Source organism: Apteryx rowi, unplaced genomic scaffold, assembly GCF_003343035.1.
Source record: "Apteryx rowi isolate R43461 unplaced genomic scaffold, aptRow1 scaffold_217, whole genome shotgun sequence".
Classification (NCBI taxonomy): domain Eukaryota; kingdom Metazoa; phylum Chordata; class Aves; order Apterygiformes; family Apterygidae; genus Apteryx; species Apteryx rowi.
The window spans coordinates 9,617-22,419 of record NW_020448497.1 but is presented as its reverse complement, the minus strand read 5'-3'; the positions used below and the strand labels follow the sequence as shown (position 1 = coordinate 22,419).

At 52.9% G+C, this 12,803-nt stretch overlaps 1 protein-coding gene across 1 annotated transcript; it reads left to right on the top strand.

The window, feature by feature from the left end:
- Window positions 1–5,162: 5,162 nt before the first annotated feature.
- On the top strand, window positions 5,163–9,830 carry DUSP26 (dual specificity phosphatase 26). The gene is made up of 4 exons (XM_026064464.1): window positions 5,163–5,413; window positions 7,556–7,828; window positions 8,375–8,583; window positions 9,058–9,830. Exons 2-4 carry the CDS (start codon window positions 7,650–7,652, stop codon window positions 9,255–9,257), a joined length of 588 nt encoding a protein of 195 aa, XP_025920249.1. The 5' UTR covers window positions 5,163–5,413; window positions 7,556–7,649; the 3' UTR covers window positions 9,258–9,830.
- The last annotated feature ends 2,973 nt before the right edge of the window (window positions 9,831–12,803 follow it).

Here is a 12,803-nt window from a genome sequence, read left to right as displayed (position 1 = left end):
CCTCTCTGAAGTCGGTACAAATCTCCTAGTGATCTGGCCCCAGTTTCTACCCTGATTGCAGATGTAACTCCTTTTTTTTTCCCCAAAGCAGATTTTCCTAAGCATTTTGGATTTGCAAGAGTGAAGTTTATGAGCTTCTGGAGGCAGAGGTGTCACACAGATCAGCAGCCCTCAGCTGTGGGAGCGTGCAGCTTTGCTCRTGTGGCTTTGAGCAGCACTGTGCAGAGGTGGTAGTTAGTTGAAGAGCAGACCTGTGCAGATGGACCTACACTGTGTTCCCAAGCCTCTGCCTTTGAGGTACTGATTTCTAGTGTTGATTAGCTCTGTTTTGAGGATCACTTTGCTATGCAAGATGGATGTGCCCTTCATTTTAAGATTAGCCTTTAAAATGTGCCAGTAGCTCAGATTGCCTGCTAATGGGCATCATGAACGTCTTAGCTCTGCTCCTTTCCAGAGTAGGTGTGGAAAGTTCTCTTCCATTTGGCATCTTTCTGAGTGTTTAAACTCAAAGTGTATCAGGTCAACAGCAAACCTCCCACCGGCTTCAAGCAGCTTTGGACTGTGCCCCAGCCTGCTCTGCTAACAAGATGTGACAAGCTGAAGTGAACGGTTAGACAGAAAGCATCAGGATTTCACAGCATATTTTGCCAGCAACTTGTTTTTTCAGCTGTTTTTTTCTTTTTTTTTTTCCCTCTTAGCATTCTAGCAACTGAAATCTATCCTAGGCTTCTACTGACATTATCAAGACAGTGGATGACAGGCAAAACGTGTCCACAAGCAATTCAGACTCTCCCYGCTAAGTAATCATAAACACTGCAAGTTTGCAACAAAGCAAGCAGCTGTCTTTCTGCCTGGACAAGGGCTGCTTCCTCACAAATTGAGGCTCTGTGGGTTTTACAGCTGTTGGACAATRACTCTGCCTGTTCTCTCCTTCTCTTCTCTCTCTTTTTTCCTCTTTCTTTCTTTTAATGGAAAATATCTCAGCATTACCAGGACTCAAGCRGCCCCCTCTAGCAGTGAATCAATACAGCCAAGTGACTAGGCTTTAACTTCTCTTCTGGCTGTCGCTCCCGGAATTGGCACAGAGGGGTTGTGTTACTCGCACATCCTCCTTTCCAAGGGTTTATTACCTTCGATCACATTTCTTACAGGGAAGCACATTTTTTATTTGGGGGGTGAGGGGAAGGATTTAATAGCACCAACCTGCAGTCCCAGAGGTGCTGAGAATGGAGAGGCTGGGGAGTGTGGGTTGGATTTGGGAGAGCTCCTGGAAAGGTAGTAACCTTGAGTTTTGCAATTTCCTTCCAGACAGCTAGAGCATGTATGGAGCCCCAGAAGAAACCCTTATCCCTGACCTAAATACAGGCAAGAGGAGAGTGAAGATTACTCTTTATTACTTCTTTGCTTTGATAGAGTTGATCCTGCCTTGGACTGACTTGCTACATGAGCTCTTAAAGGCCTTTGCAGATCTCTTTTCTATGATACTTTCTGAGGCAGCCTGCAACAGATGCCCCCTCTGTAAAGCTTTCTTCAAGCTGCGGTTAGAGAAGTGCCTGCAACACAGTCTGAGTGGTGGATTTACCTCCCCTCAGCTGGTAATTACTGCCCCCTCAGCTGAGCGTGCAATTGCTCCTGGGCTGTTTCAGTGCCATGTAAATCATGCTTTCTCAAATCCCTTTTAGTATGCTGCCATAATGCTGCTCTTTGACCCTGCACTACCCMCTTCGACAAGGCCACCCTGACTCTTAACTTAGAGCAAGCTTAATTTTACCTTGTTATGCTACAGCTCTCTGTGCCCTCTGCACTCCCTCCTTCTGTCACCCCCCTCTTCAGTGGGTCTATCAAGTGGTACATGTTGGATGAAATACATAAATTCTTTCTGTTTATGACTGAGTATAATAAAGTCTGGTGACTGTGCCTTCCAGGTGGCTTTTGGACATGCAGCATTTAGGGCATGAAGTGATTGATCTCTGATCTTTAAAACAGGGCTGTGAAAACCATAGTGAATTTGCATGCATGTGGAGTATAAAGCTAGGAAACAGCAGCTCTGATACTCTCTAGCCCCTGCCCTTTATTTCCTTGTGTTGAGTTTTCCATGTTTGACAATGCAGAGTAGTGATTTATGTATAACCAGAGCAGCCTCCAGTGGTTGGATCTGTGAACTCTTCCAAGCTGCCCTTTTATCTTCAGCTCACTTGTGGGTTTTGCAGACCCCTAATCCTGATTTCTGCCTGCTCCGAGCTCACTTTAGGAGAAGGGAGGAGAGCTGGGAGCAACGTGTTCCCTGGTTATTCTGCTGGGAGCAGATTCCATCGCTAATTGAGCTGAAAACAGCTGCTCCATCCTCGCTGCCGCGGGCCTGCTGTGCACAGCAGTTCTTGACAATAGCTGAGATGCAGGGATGCCAGAGCCGCCTCTGCCAGCATCCCGCCCCTCTTGTAACAGCAGCACACCCTCCGCAGCAGGGACTTCTGCCAGTCGGGGTGCAGCAAATCTGTGTCGGCACTATCATTAAAAACAATCCAGCCCTACATGGTGCTCTACAGCAGTGCCCATGACCAGGGGGAACCTGGGCCCTACCTCTCCTGTGGCTATGCTCCCACATAATCTTTATCTGCTAAGGACCAGGTGGCCCTGCTCAGTTACTGGGCTCAGGCATCACAGAGCGACAAAGCTCCGTGGAAAGTGAGGTTGCTGGGTGTCTTCGTGGCCAGTCCTGGCAGCTGGATGCTTCCCAGAGAGAGCAGCTTTGAGAGTCACTGCTRGCAGGAGAGAGGGAAAGAACTAAGATGTGACTTGGGGAGAGGAGGAAGAAAAGGGCCTTCTGATGTTTCTTTCGTGTTTGTCTTTTAAATTCTCTCTCCCTGCCTTGATGATTAGTTCTCAGAATGATTCTTGCTTCTCAGAGCCCTCCGGGGCAAAACACATGAGAGACAGAATTTTCACCCTGGAGTGATAAAGGGAGCTGGGGAAACTGAGCAAGACATATGGGAAAGTCACAGCAAACCCCTAATGGTATTTGTGCCCCCACCGAGCCTGCAGCCCAGTTCCACTGCTCTGAGCTGCTCCTTGCCTTTAAGGACAGGAGCTTCAGAAGCAATGCACCAAGCTGATAAATCCTACCAGGGAGCAAGGGAGTGAATCAGTCTCTGCTACAGCAATGATGTTTATGGAAAACAGGGAGAGGAGGTGAGGCAGAGAGGTCTGTTTTGTCTGAGAAACTTCCCTTATAAAAACAGATTGCTAACACTTTTCCTTGATGCAGCTGTCCAGGCATTTCAAAGTGCCTGAGATTTCATTATCTAAGAAGCAGTCACTGGCTTTGCTGGGAACTTCAGGCTGTTTTACAAAGCATTTTGATTATTATTATTATTGGTATAAAAACATATGAACCACTAATTCTCTGTTTAAATGACCAGCAAGTTCCCTGCAAGCAACACTCTGCCAAACCATTTATCCACCTGATTTTTCCATGTAGATTTTTTTGGATTCAGTTTTAACCTTTTTTGATGGGGGTTGGAGGCACTTCTGTTTAGAAGTACATTGCAGGCTACTGAGAGCATGCTTCCTTGGTGCAGAAAGGGAGAGGGCCGCTGCTTGCCCACACTGAAGGTGTCTCACAGAGCTGTGAAAATGCAAACTTACCTTTACATCATTTGCCAGGAGCTGGAGGAGTGCTGCCAGGCAGAAGTGAAAAGTTCAACCTTTCTGCAGGTAAGTGGAATCAAAACCCTTATTCAGGACAAAGGACAGGCTTTTCCCAAGCTGGCAGCATCACACAGCAGAAGTACGGTTAGTTCAGTGAGCAAGGTCAGCTTGCTCTCCCAAGGCCTCCTGGTATATCTCTCCCTCACTGTCGTCTGTGCACCCCAGGAGCCTGGGCATGGAGGAGCTGGAACAAACTGCGGAGGGGAAAATAAATCAGGTCTCTGGGTGCCAATTCTCACACTTTGAATGGGAGCCAAAGGGTGGGATCAGTGACTGCTCCTTGCCGCCTGGGAGCAGAGGCAGCTGGCTGCAGGGTAGGATTTCTTGAGGGCAGAAGCTTTTAGAGCCCATGCTAGGAGGTGAAAGGTGGCTCCTGGCCAGGCAGCTGGGCTGTATCTGTTAGCTCTGTCTATCTGTGCCTGGAGGTGGTGTGTGTCCAAAGCCAGTTGAACCCATATATGCTCTTAGCCTCTACCACAGCTGCTCTGACAACATTGTCCTATCATTTAGCTATGCACCAAAGTGGGGGGCGGGGGGGGAAAAAACAAGGTCTGTGACCTACTGAAAGGYGTGAGCTGCTTTGAGGTTGCGCTCCTGGGACCTGTGCTGTCAGTGGCACGTGTTGAAAATGCCCGGCTAAACCTCATTGCATATATGTACTCTGGTGCAGATGGGAGAGGATGGGTGTCTGGTAATGGTGAGTTCGTCCTTGAAGCTTCTGGGGTTGCATCCAGGGCTGGTCACAGGTTCAGCTAAAAACAAAACAGGCAAATTTCACAATTTTTAGTCAAAGAGGAGTGAGGGAGGGAATGCCGTAAATGTCATTTTGGATCTTCTTAGAATATGTTGTTTGGCCTGGAACAGCATTTTTTTGATTCTTCCTCAGTTATTTTTCCCACTGAACATTCCTTTCTAATTTGAGYCAAACTTTTAAATTGAAAGACAGCACTTCAAAGGGAAAAGGAAAAATTTCTGCCTGGAAAATATTTAACTGAAATATTTCAGCATTTCTGAAATGAGTGGTGTCATTTAGAATATGTCAAAACAAAAAGCTTCAATCTTTTGAGTGTTTCCTCTTTTTTTCTTTTTTTTTCCAGGTAAAAGTATTCCCTTAGACATGAATTTGTGAATAGTTTTAAGTCCCCCCAGCTCCTCACAAAGGCTTATTAGCAAATGAAGAAAATATCACCAAGCCCTGGCTCTGCCAAACAGACCCTAGCAAGGGGGCTGGACAAGGTCAACTATAAAAAAAGAAATGAAGGAGCATCCTCTGGAGACAGCTGCAGACTTGCAATATAGGTAATCATGTCATAAGTACCACTTTATTGGCTTTTTCTTCTCTCTTTCTCTGTGTGCCTGTGGCTTTTGGTTTGCTGGGGGAGGAGAAGTGAGAGCAAAGCCAGCAGGAGAATTTTGATGTTATTGTGGCTGTTGTTTATTTGTCTGCGTAGTAATGTGAATGTATATGCATGTCTGTGCATGCCTGTATGTGATCTCTGTATTTGTGTCCATCTCCCTCTTTCCCCCTGTATCCATCCATGCACGGCATGATATAAACAAACCTGCCTCTGGACATGTCATGGCTTAAAATAGATGTTCATACATCAGCCTTTCCACGGCGGCAGCAGCAGCAGCAGGAAGACATGGCCGACTGGATCTGACTACAACACTCAGTTTGAGCCGAGAAATCACAGCCCTCACAAAGGTAGAGTAACGGGTGGGCGTCTCCTTCCTCCTGCGTGTCTGTCTGTCTGTCTCTGCAGAATGTGTGGGGTTGAGCAGCCTGCGCTTGTTCAGCAGTGCTTCTTCAGAGCTCGCTCTGTGTGTCTAGGCAGGCTCCGGCTGTTTCTCTCTTCCCTCCCTCCGAGCATGGCACGACTGGCAGGGGCTCAAGAGGCAGCCGGCAGTGTGYGTGGGAGAGTGGGGTGCAAGCCCCWGGGCTCGGCCGCCCAGCGGGGGGTGCAGCTGATGCCTCCGAGGGGTTTAAGTGCCAGGAGTGCTTTGGGACCTCTTCTGAGGTCCTGGGCATGGGGTGGTTTCTCTTCCCTTGCAGAGCTTTCTGGGCGCTGGCGTGGCGGGGTGTTGTGGGGTGGAATGCTGGAGGGCAGCTTCATGCCTGAGATTTCTAGAGCTGCATCCCAGAATAGGTGTGGTTTGCTATTGTACTAGCCGGCCGTAGCAATAAGAGGGTTTGCTATTAGGCTAGTTATAGCCTCACACCGATGATTCGGTGTTTTTCAGACCCCTCTGCTATTTGCTTCCTAAAGTTGCCCAGGGCATTGTGGAGCTGGTGGCATTTGGCTCGGCTGCAGCCAAGGTCACACAAGGTTTAAGGGCCTGCTCCATTTGCAGGGCCCTGTCACTCTGTCACGCTGAATGTCTTTTCCAGGTGCAGTTTGCCAAGTCTTAATTCCCAGCATTAAAGAATCCAAAATTCATCAGGGCAGGGGCGATGTGTCAGGGTCAGACCTGACCGGTGCCCCATGCTGGGGAAGCGTGTGTTAAGCTGAGTGCCAGCTGCGAGCAGTCCTGGCAGCGCAGCCCGCTCCTGTGCTGCACCCCGGTGCGCCAAAGGCAGGGTCGGAGCTGGCCCATCTGCAACAGGGAGCAGGGAGAGAGGCATCTGTGGGCCTCTGGACTCCCTCTGAGTTCCTCCATGCCCTTGCAATGTTTTCCTCCTTTGTGCACTGCCAAGAAGGTGGCTAGAGGCTTCTTCTTTCTGTACTGTTGGCTGCTGGCCGGTGCCTTAGGCAAAATGTCAAAGCAGACAGACCAGCGCTCTGATCCAGCCTGGCCAGTCCAAGGTCATTGCATTGCCTTCTCCCGAGCCCCAAAGACAAGCGGCTGGTGCTGAGCTGCTGCTGAGGAGAGGATTGCGATGGGATGCCCCTTGGACAGGTTCCCAGCCCCTCCAAGGCAGCTCAGGGCAGCAGTGTGGTGGCTGGAGAGGGAGAGTTATATTCTCATCTGGGGGGGCTTCAGTCAGTGCCAGTTAGAGGGGCAGCAGCAAGCAAGCAAAAAAGGCGGCTGTGACTAACGTTTGCCTGCAGGGCTGAGTTACTGCTCTGCATGGGTAAGACCGTCCAGGGAGGTTTCCTGCAGATGGGTAACAAGTATCAGGATGATCTAAAGGTTTGAGAGCAGAACTGCATCCTAAAGGATCTGCTCTGCAAAAGGAGCTTTCTCATCCCCTGAAATTAACTCTTCCCACCCCAACCCAGTCCTAGATGTTTAAATGCAGCAGGAGGACTGCTGTACTTGGGGGGTTAATCCAGCTGCTCCCTCCCTGCAGACTTTTCTGCCTGGTCTGTGGGAGGCTGGGTCCTGGCCAGGCTCCTCAGGGTGCCGCGTGGAATCCTCCACCTGTTTGGGGTTTTTCCTCTCCTCCCCAATCCTGGTGTCTTGCCCAGAGCCCTGGCTGCCTTTCATCGCTTCTGATCGCAGGTTGGCAGCATCAGCTCTTGAGCTGGCATTGTCATGCTGGCAGGCAGAGCCCCCGAGCCAGCTCAGAAGGAAGGTGGTCCTGTATAAAGCATCTCTTGCCAATATGGCCTCAACCCAAAGACATGAGGCTGCAACAGTACCTCAGCCCACGGAGACTCAGCAATCTGGCTGCCTCTCCAGATTGACTCACCAGCCCTGGCATCATAAACTTCTTCCTGTTGCTTCTTGGAAGGGAGTATAGGTGATACTCTTTTTTGCACTGGGAATGATTGGGTAGCTGGCTTTACATGGCCACCTCATCAAGAAGATCAGACTTGGCTGCTTTGGGCCAGTATTTCTACACAGGGGATGGAATGAGAGGTCCCCAGTTCTTCTAATGGGATCTCCACTGTTTCCGTGACAGGACCGTGGGTGGCAGCAGCAGCAGAAGCGACCTCCAGGCCACTCTCCGGCCTTCGCGAACCCACAGGTATGCCTTGTGGGTCTCGGCAGCTCCAATGGCTTTCCTGTCCAGGTTCTCCAGGAATGGCACCAGGTCACCGAGCCGGGGCTCACGGGAAGAGCGCAACAACCACCCCATCCTCAGCGTCTTCGAGCTTGAAAGGTTGCTGTACACAGGAAAGACTGCCTGTAATCATGCTGATGAGGTCTGGCCAGGACTCTACCTGGGAGATCAGTATGTGTCATATGGGCCTGAACTTGGGCGTTCAGGGATGTGTGAAATTGGGAAATCTGGGAGAGGAAGGATGGGAAGTGTGAGGGGGAGAAAAGGATGTGAGGCAAGGCAGGACATGATGGATTTGATATGGAGAGGAGGAGGAGGATGGACAGTAGCACTGCTGTAGGGAGCATTTGGAGTGCTCTTTGGTAGGGTGGGTGGCTGTTCTGCAGCCAACCCCAGGAGACAGGGACCATGAGACTGACTTAAAATTCAAGAATCTGTGGCATTTTTCCTTTGCCCCCGTGGTTTCTCAGCCATAAATGTGTGCCTAGGACAGCCCTTGAACTGTCCTTGGAAACATTTCTTTAATGAAAGCTAAGTTTCTTGGGTGATAACCGGCTTTGTCTCTGAATTTGAGACAGATGTTAGGCCTGTGGTTAAAGCAGTGCCATCACTGTGCAGTGTGAGGGGTCTCTGATACACCATCAGTTAAACCAGGAACCTTTTTGCTAAACTTATGCATCTGTTCTTCACCTTCTGCACTTTCCTCCTTCCTTGCAGAGATATAGCAGCTAACCGGCGCGAGCTGGCTCACCTGCGGATCACCCACATCCTCAACGCCTCGCACAGCAAATGGAGAGGAGGTGCTGAGTACTACGAGGGCACGGGCATCCGCTACCTGGGCATTGAGGCCCATGACTCGCCTTCCTTTGACATGAGCCCCTACTTCTATCCTGCAGCTGACTTCATCCACCAGGCGCTGAATGAAGGTTGGTGGCAGAGACGACTAGGAGAGAAGTGGGGAGCAGGGGGGGAAGAAACTCACCTGGGCAGGTGGGAAGCTGGTTTGAAATCCTTGTTGTTAAACATACAAGGGAAAAAAAGGATTTCTAGCCTGGGTGGTGTTTCCTGCATAGGATCGCCTCTTCCAAAGAGGAATTAGGCTAGGTCAGGGCGCTGGCCTCCCAGGTTGCAGTCCCAGCCAGTGTCCTTGGCTGTGACTGGTCCTGTTTAGGTTGTTTTGAAAGACGATGATGCACAGATACCCCTTGCCGAGGGACCTCAGTGCATCACAGAGTCATAGTCTCACCAAGGCCCAATGTCTAACCCAGGAGGGCAGCACACCTGAGCCACAGCTCCAGGATGTACCATGGCAAATAGTTAGATTCTGAATAGGTTTTTTTCTGAAATTGGGACATTTGGCCTGCTGTGACACAGCCACTCTGTTTCCCTCCACCCCCCAGGAAGAATCCTTGTGCACTGTGCTGTTGGGGTGAGCAGGTCGGCCACCTTGGTCCTCGCCTACCTCATGATCCGCCACCACATGCCCCTGGTAGAAGCCATAAAGACGGTCAAGGACCACCGCGGTATCATCCCCAATCGGGGTTTCTTGCGCCAACTGGTCGCCCTGGACAACGCCCTGAGGCTGAAGAGGAGCATGTGAAGGAGGACGCGAAGGGCTGCGCAGTGCGGGCGTTGCGTGTGCAGTGTGCACCTGACCCCGGTGCCTGCTGAGTGGCAGAGATAGGGCTTTCCTTATGGTGCAGATGCTTGGCAGCTAATGGGTTATATGCAAGTGGCCCCCCGACCCCCCAGCTAAGGGGTACCCCAGATACGCGAGCTATTCCCAGTGGTAAAGCATAAGCCCTCGACCTGCAATCTTGCCACCTAGGTAGGCCTAATATATAGCCTCCTTCCCAGCCTGCTCACTCAAAGATGTATCCGGAGGGATCCCTTAGACCCACATTTCAGGTTATTCTCTATCCCTGCTGGCTCTGGGAAGCCTTCAAGGGTTGGTTCTCTCACCTGGCGGACGCATTCACCAGGCCAGTCCCATCCCTCTCTCCCAGGAGATCCAAGCTCTGTGTTCCTTGTTTTCCATTCATTTTTTGGTCTGTGTGTGGCAATGTGACTCAGGCCTGGCGTGTGGGCTGTGTTAAACAGGCCTTTTGTCATAGTGTTTGGATGTCCTCCGTGCCTAGTGTTAACATGTAAGAATAAAGACACTGCTAAGGAAAAAGTCTGGCCATTTCTCCTCTGTTTTGGGACATAATCCGTGTTGGGCTTCTTCATAGGAGTTTGAGGGAGAGCATCACTCTGGATGCTCTGGGCTGAGATAGGCCCAAATCCTCCCGAATGCTGGGTCCAGAGGTTCAGGTCAGAGGCTGAACTTTTTTTTACTGAGACCCCACTGGTAGCTGGTGCCTGTGCTGAGCCRCCCCAGTCTGGTTTTCTCCAGTGGTGGGGACAGAAAGGGGAGCTCTGAGTAGAGCCTGTCTGGCAGTGCACCAGCTCTGCCTGTGCTTCGCAGGGTTGTTAAGATTTCTCACTACTTTGGGAGGTTGTGAGCAGAGAGGACAGGACTGATGAAGGCGAGAGGTGGCTTTTGTGTGCTCAAGTATGGATTCCTTATTAAAGCTCTCAGCCCCAAATTCCAGTAGGAAGCAGGGGAGAGAAGAGCGAGAAGTGAACTTCTCCTTGGATACAGATCAGCACTGGACCAAAGCAGAGAGAGATGTTCATATGAGGGAAAAGCATCCTTCAATCCAGCACGGGGATCCAAGCTTATGAGGCCATGGGAGGCCAGCACGGGCCCAGGACCAGCATCTCCTGCTTCTTGGCAATGCTGCTGGGAGAGATGCCAGCCCTGCTCCACTTGGCTGCATATGCTGCCTGCCCTCCTGGCAGCCTGGGGTAGGTGGCTCCAGCCCAGCTGCTCTCACATCTGCCTGGGCTGGCAGCAGGGTCGGGGGGCTTYGCCTTCCTCCCGGGATGCCAGTGAGGGCAGGGTGGCCCCAGCCTGTCCTGCTGGGCCAGGCCCTGCATGGCTCCATCTGGAGAGGCAAAACCCGGGTGGGGGGCCCTCCCTGATGAAGACGCCCCTGCAGTGGAGGCCCTGAAGCCCCCAGCTCGGCAGGGAAGGAAAAGCGCAGCACCCCAGGCTGCAGTGCCCGCGTGTGGGGTAGCGGGTGCACAGGGGTGCTCAGCCTGCTGCCAGGGTTTCCATCCATCACAAGATGGCGATGTTGATCTCCCAAAAGCAAGCAGACGCTAGCTATCCACTGAGGCTAGCCGAAAGACTAGCTCCCCACAGGCCTGTGAAAAGCAGCTTCCCTGCTTGCGGGGGGCAGGACAGGCGAGCTGGGCCCTGGGGAGAGCAGGCACCAGGGTCGGGAGCCAGCGGCGAAGGTGGTGGCCGGGCCCCCTGGGCTGTCCCTGCATGCTGCCAGCACTCATTGCCGCCCGCCCTTATTATCGCTCCGTTCTTCCTCCACTTCTGGAGAACGTGCGAAGCGCGACTTGGCTGCCGGCTGCATCTCGTGCCCAGATCTCATAAACATGTAGTGATGAGCCTGATGGCCACAGGGAGTGAGCTGCTGGTCTCAGGGTGCAGCCTGCCTGCATGGGGCTCCCCCACGTACCCAGCCTGCGTCTGGGGGTGCCATGGGGCCTGTCTGGCTGCCGGGGAGACGTGGGGAGAAGCACCCCCTTGCTTTTGTCAGCACAGAGCGTGTTTATGTGATGTTGGTCGAGGGTGAAGGATTGAATCTACTTGTACTTCACGGGGGTTTTGAGGAGTAAATAGCGCGCTCTGAGGCCTGTGCTAGAGCACCCCATCCCTGCCAGCGGGTGCCTCCAAGTGGTGCTGCTCCCGGGAATGCCTTTCTTTGCTCTCCCGATTGCACTCAAGCTCAACTCTTTAGTTTGCCACAGCCCTGAGAACCTGCTAACATGTTGCCCAACTCCTGTTTTAGGGACTCTGCTCATACAGGACCCTGATGTGCCCCAGGGTGTTTGGGGCATGGCGCCAGCCCAGCAAGGCACCAGCAGAGAGAACAACAGATCTGACTGCTGGCGCCAGAGCCGAGGTTACCTGGATGGAGGGCTGCAGCCTCAGAGGCAAGGAGGGGCCGGCGTTGGGCAATGCGTAGGGGTTGGTTGCACTCTGCTGCGGCACTGGGTGTTGCTAGGGCTGTGGGAGACTCCAGAAGCTTCAAGGGGTGTGCGYGCAGCTTGGCAAGGTCCCAGGGTTGTTGTAAAATGCCTCCTGTCTGGTTTTGCAATTCTGCTTTGTGCTCCTTGCCACTACGCGCAGCTCCCTTTGTGCAGCCTGCTGCTGATCAGGCCCCGAACTCCGAGTGCTGCCATTGTGCAGTAAAGCTGGGATCAGGGAGGCTCGGAGCACAAGGGGAGATTGCATTTGTTTGAGGATCAGCAAACTAATCCAGAGCGGGAAATCACTGACAGAGCTTGGGGTGTGCTGTACCCCCCGTGTGCTTGCAGTGGTTGGATGCCTGTGTCGAGGGGTCGTTGTGTCGCTTGGGAAAGCACCCGGATTTCCGGAGGGCCGTCTGTCTGCAGAGGCCCAGCCACCAGGGGCACAGACCTGCCCGGGCCCCAGGACTGTTAGTGCAGGACGATGCACAGAGCCCGCAGTGCTGCTGCCCCACGCACGGGGCACATGGGGGAACAGCAAGCAGTTTCACAGCCCCGTGCTGCCAGTCCTGCCGCCCTCGTGGTCCCCAGTCACCTGCAGGAGCCAAAGTTTGGACAGATGCTGATCACATCCAAACCTCCTCCGCATGCCCTGCACAAGGCAGAGCAACCCTGAGGTCAGCACCTTCAGGGAGGCTCTTCCAAAGGGCCGGGTCCATACGCGAGGGCTGCGTGAGTTCCAGCCTGTGGCAGGCGAAGCAGGTAATCAAAACTGGGGAGGCGCGCGGAGCGTTTCTGCGGGGCGATGGAGCCGTCGCGCTGTACGCGGAGCAGAGCTCCTGGCTGCGCGCGGCGGAAAGGTGCATCGCGGGCGCACGGACCGCAGCGATGCGCGTCGCAAGAACGCCCGGCGCAGGAGCGTGCTATTGCAGCAGCACCCAGCGCAGAAGCCGCCCCGGGGCCCCGGCTTTCTCAGCCCTCGTCCCCCCCCCGCAGAGCTCGCGGTGCTCGGCGCTGCGCACGCCGCGGGGAGCTGCGCGCCGGGGCGGCTCCG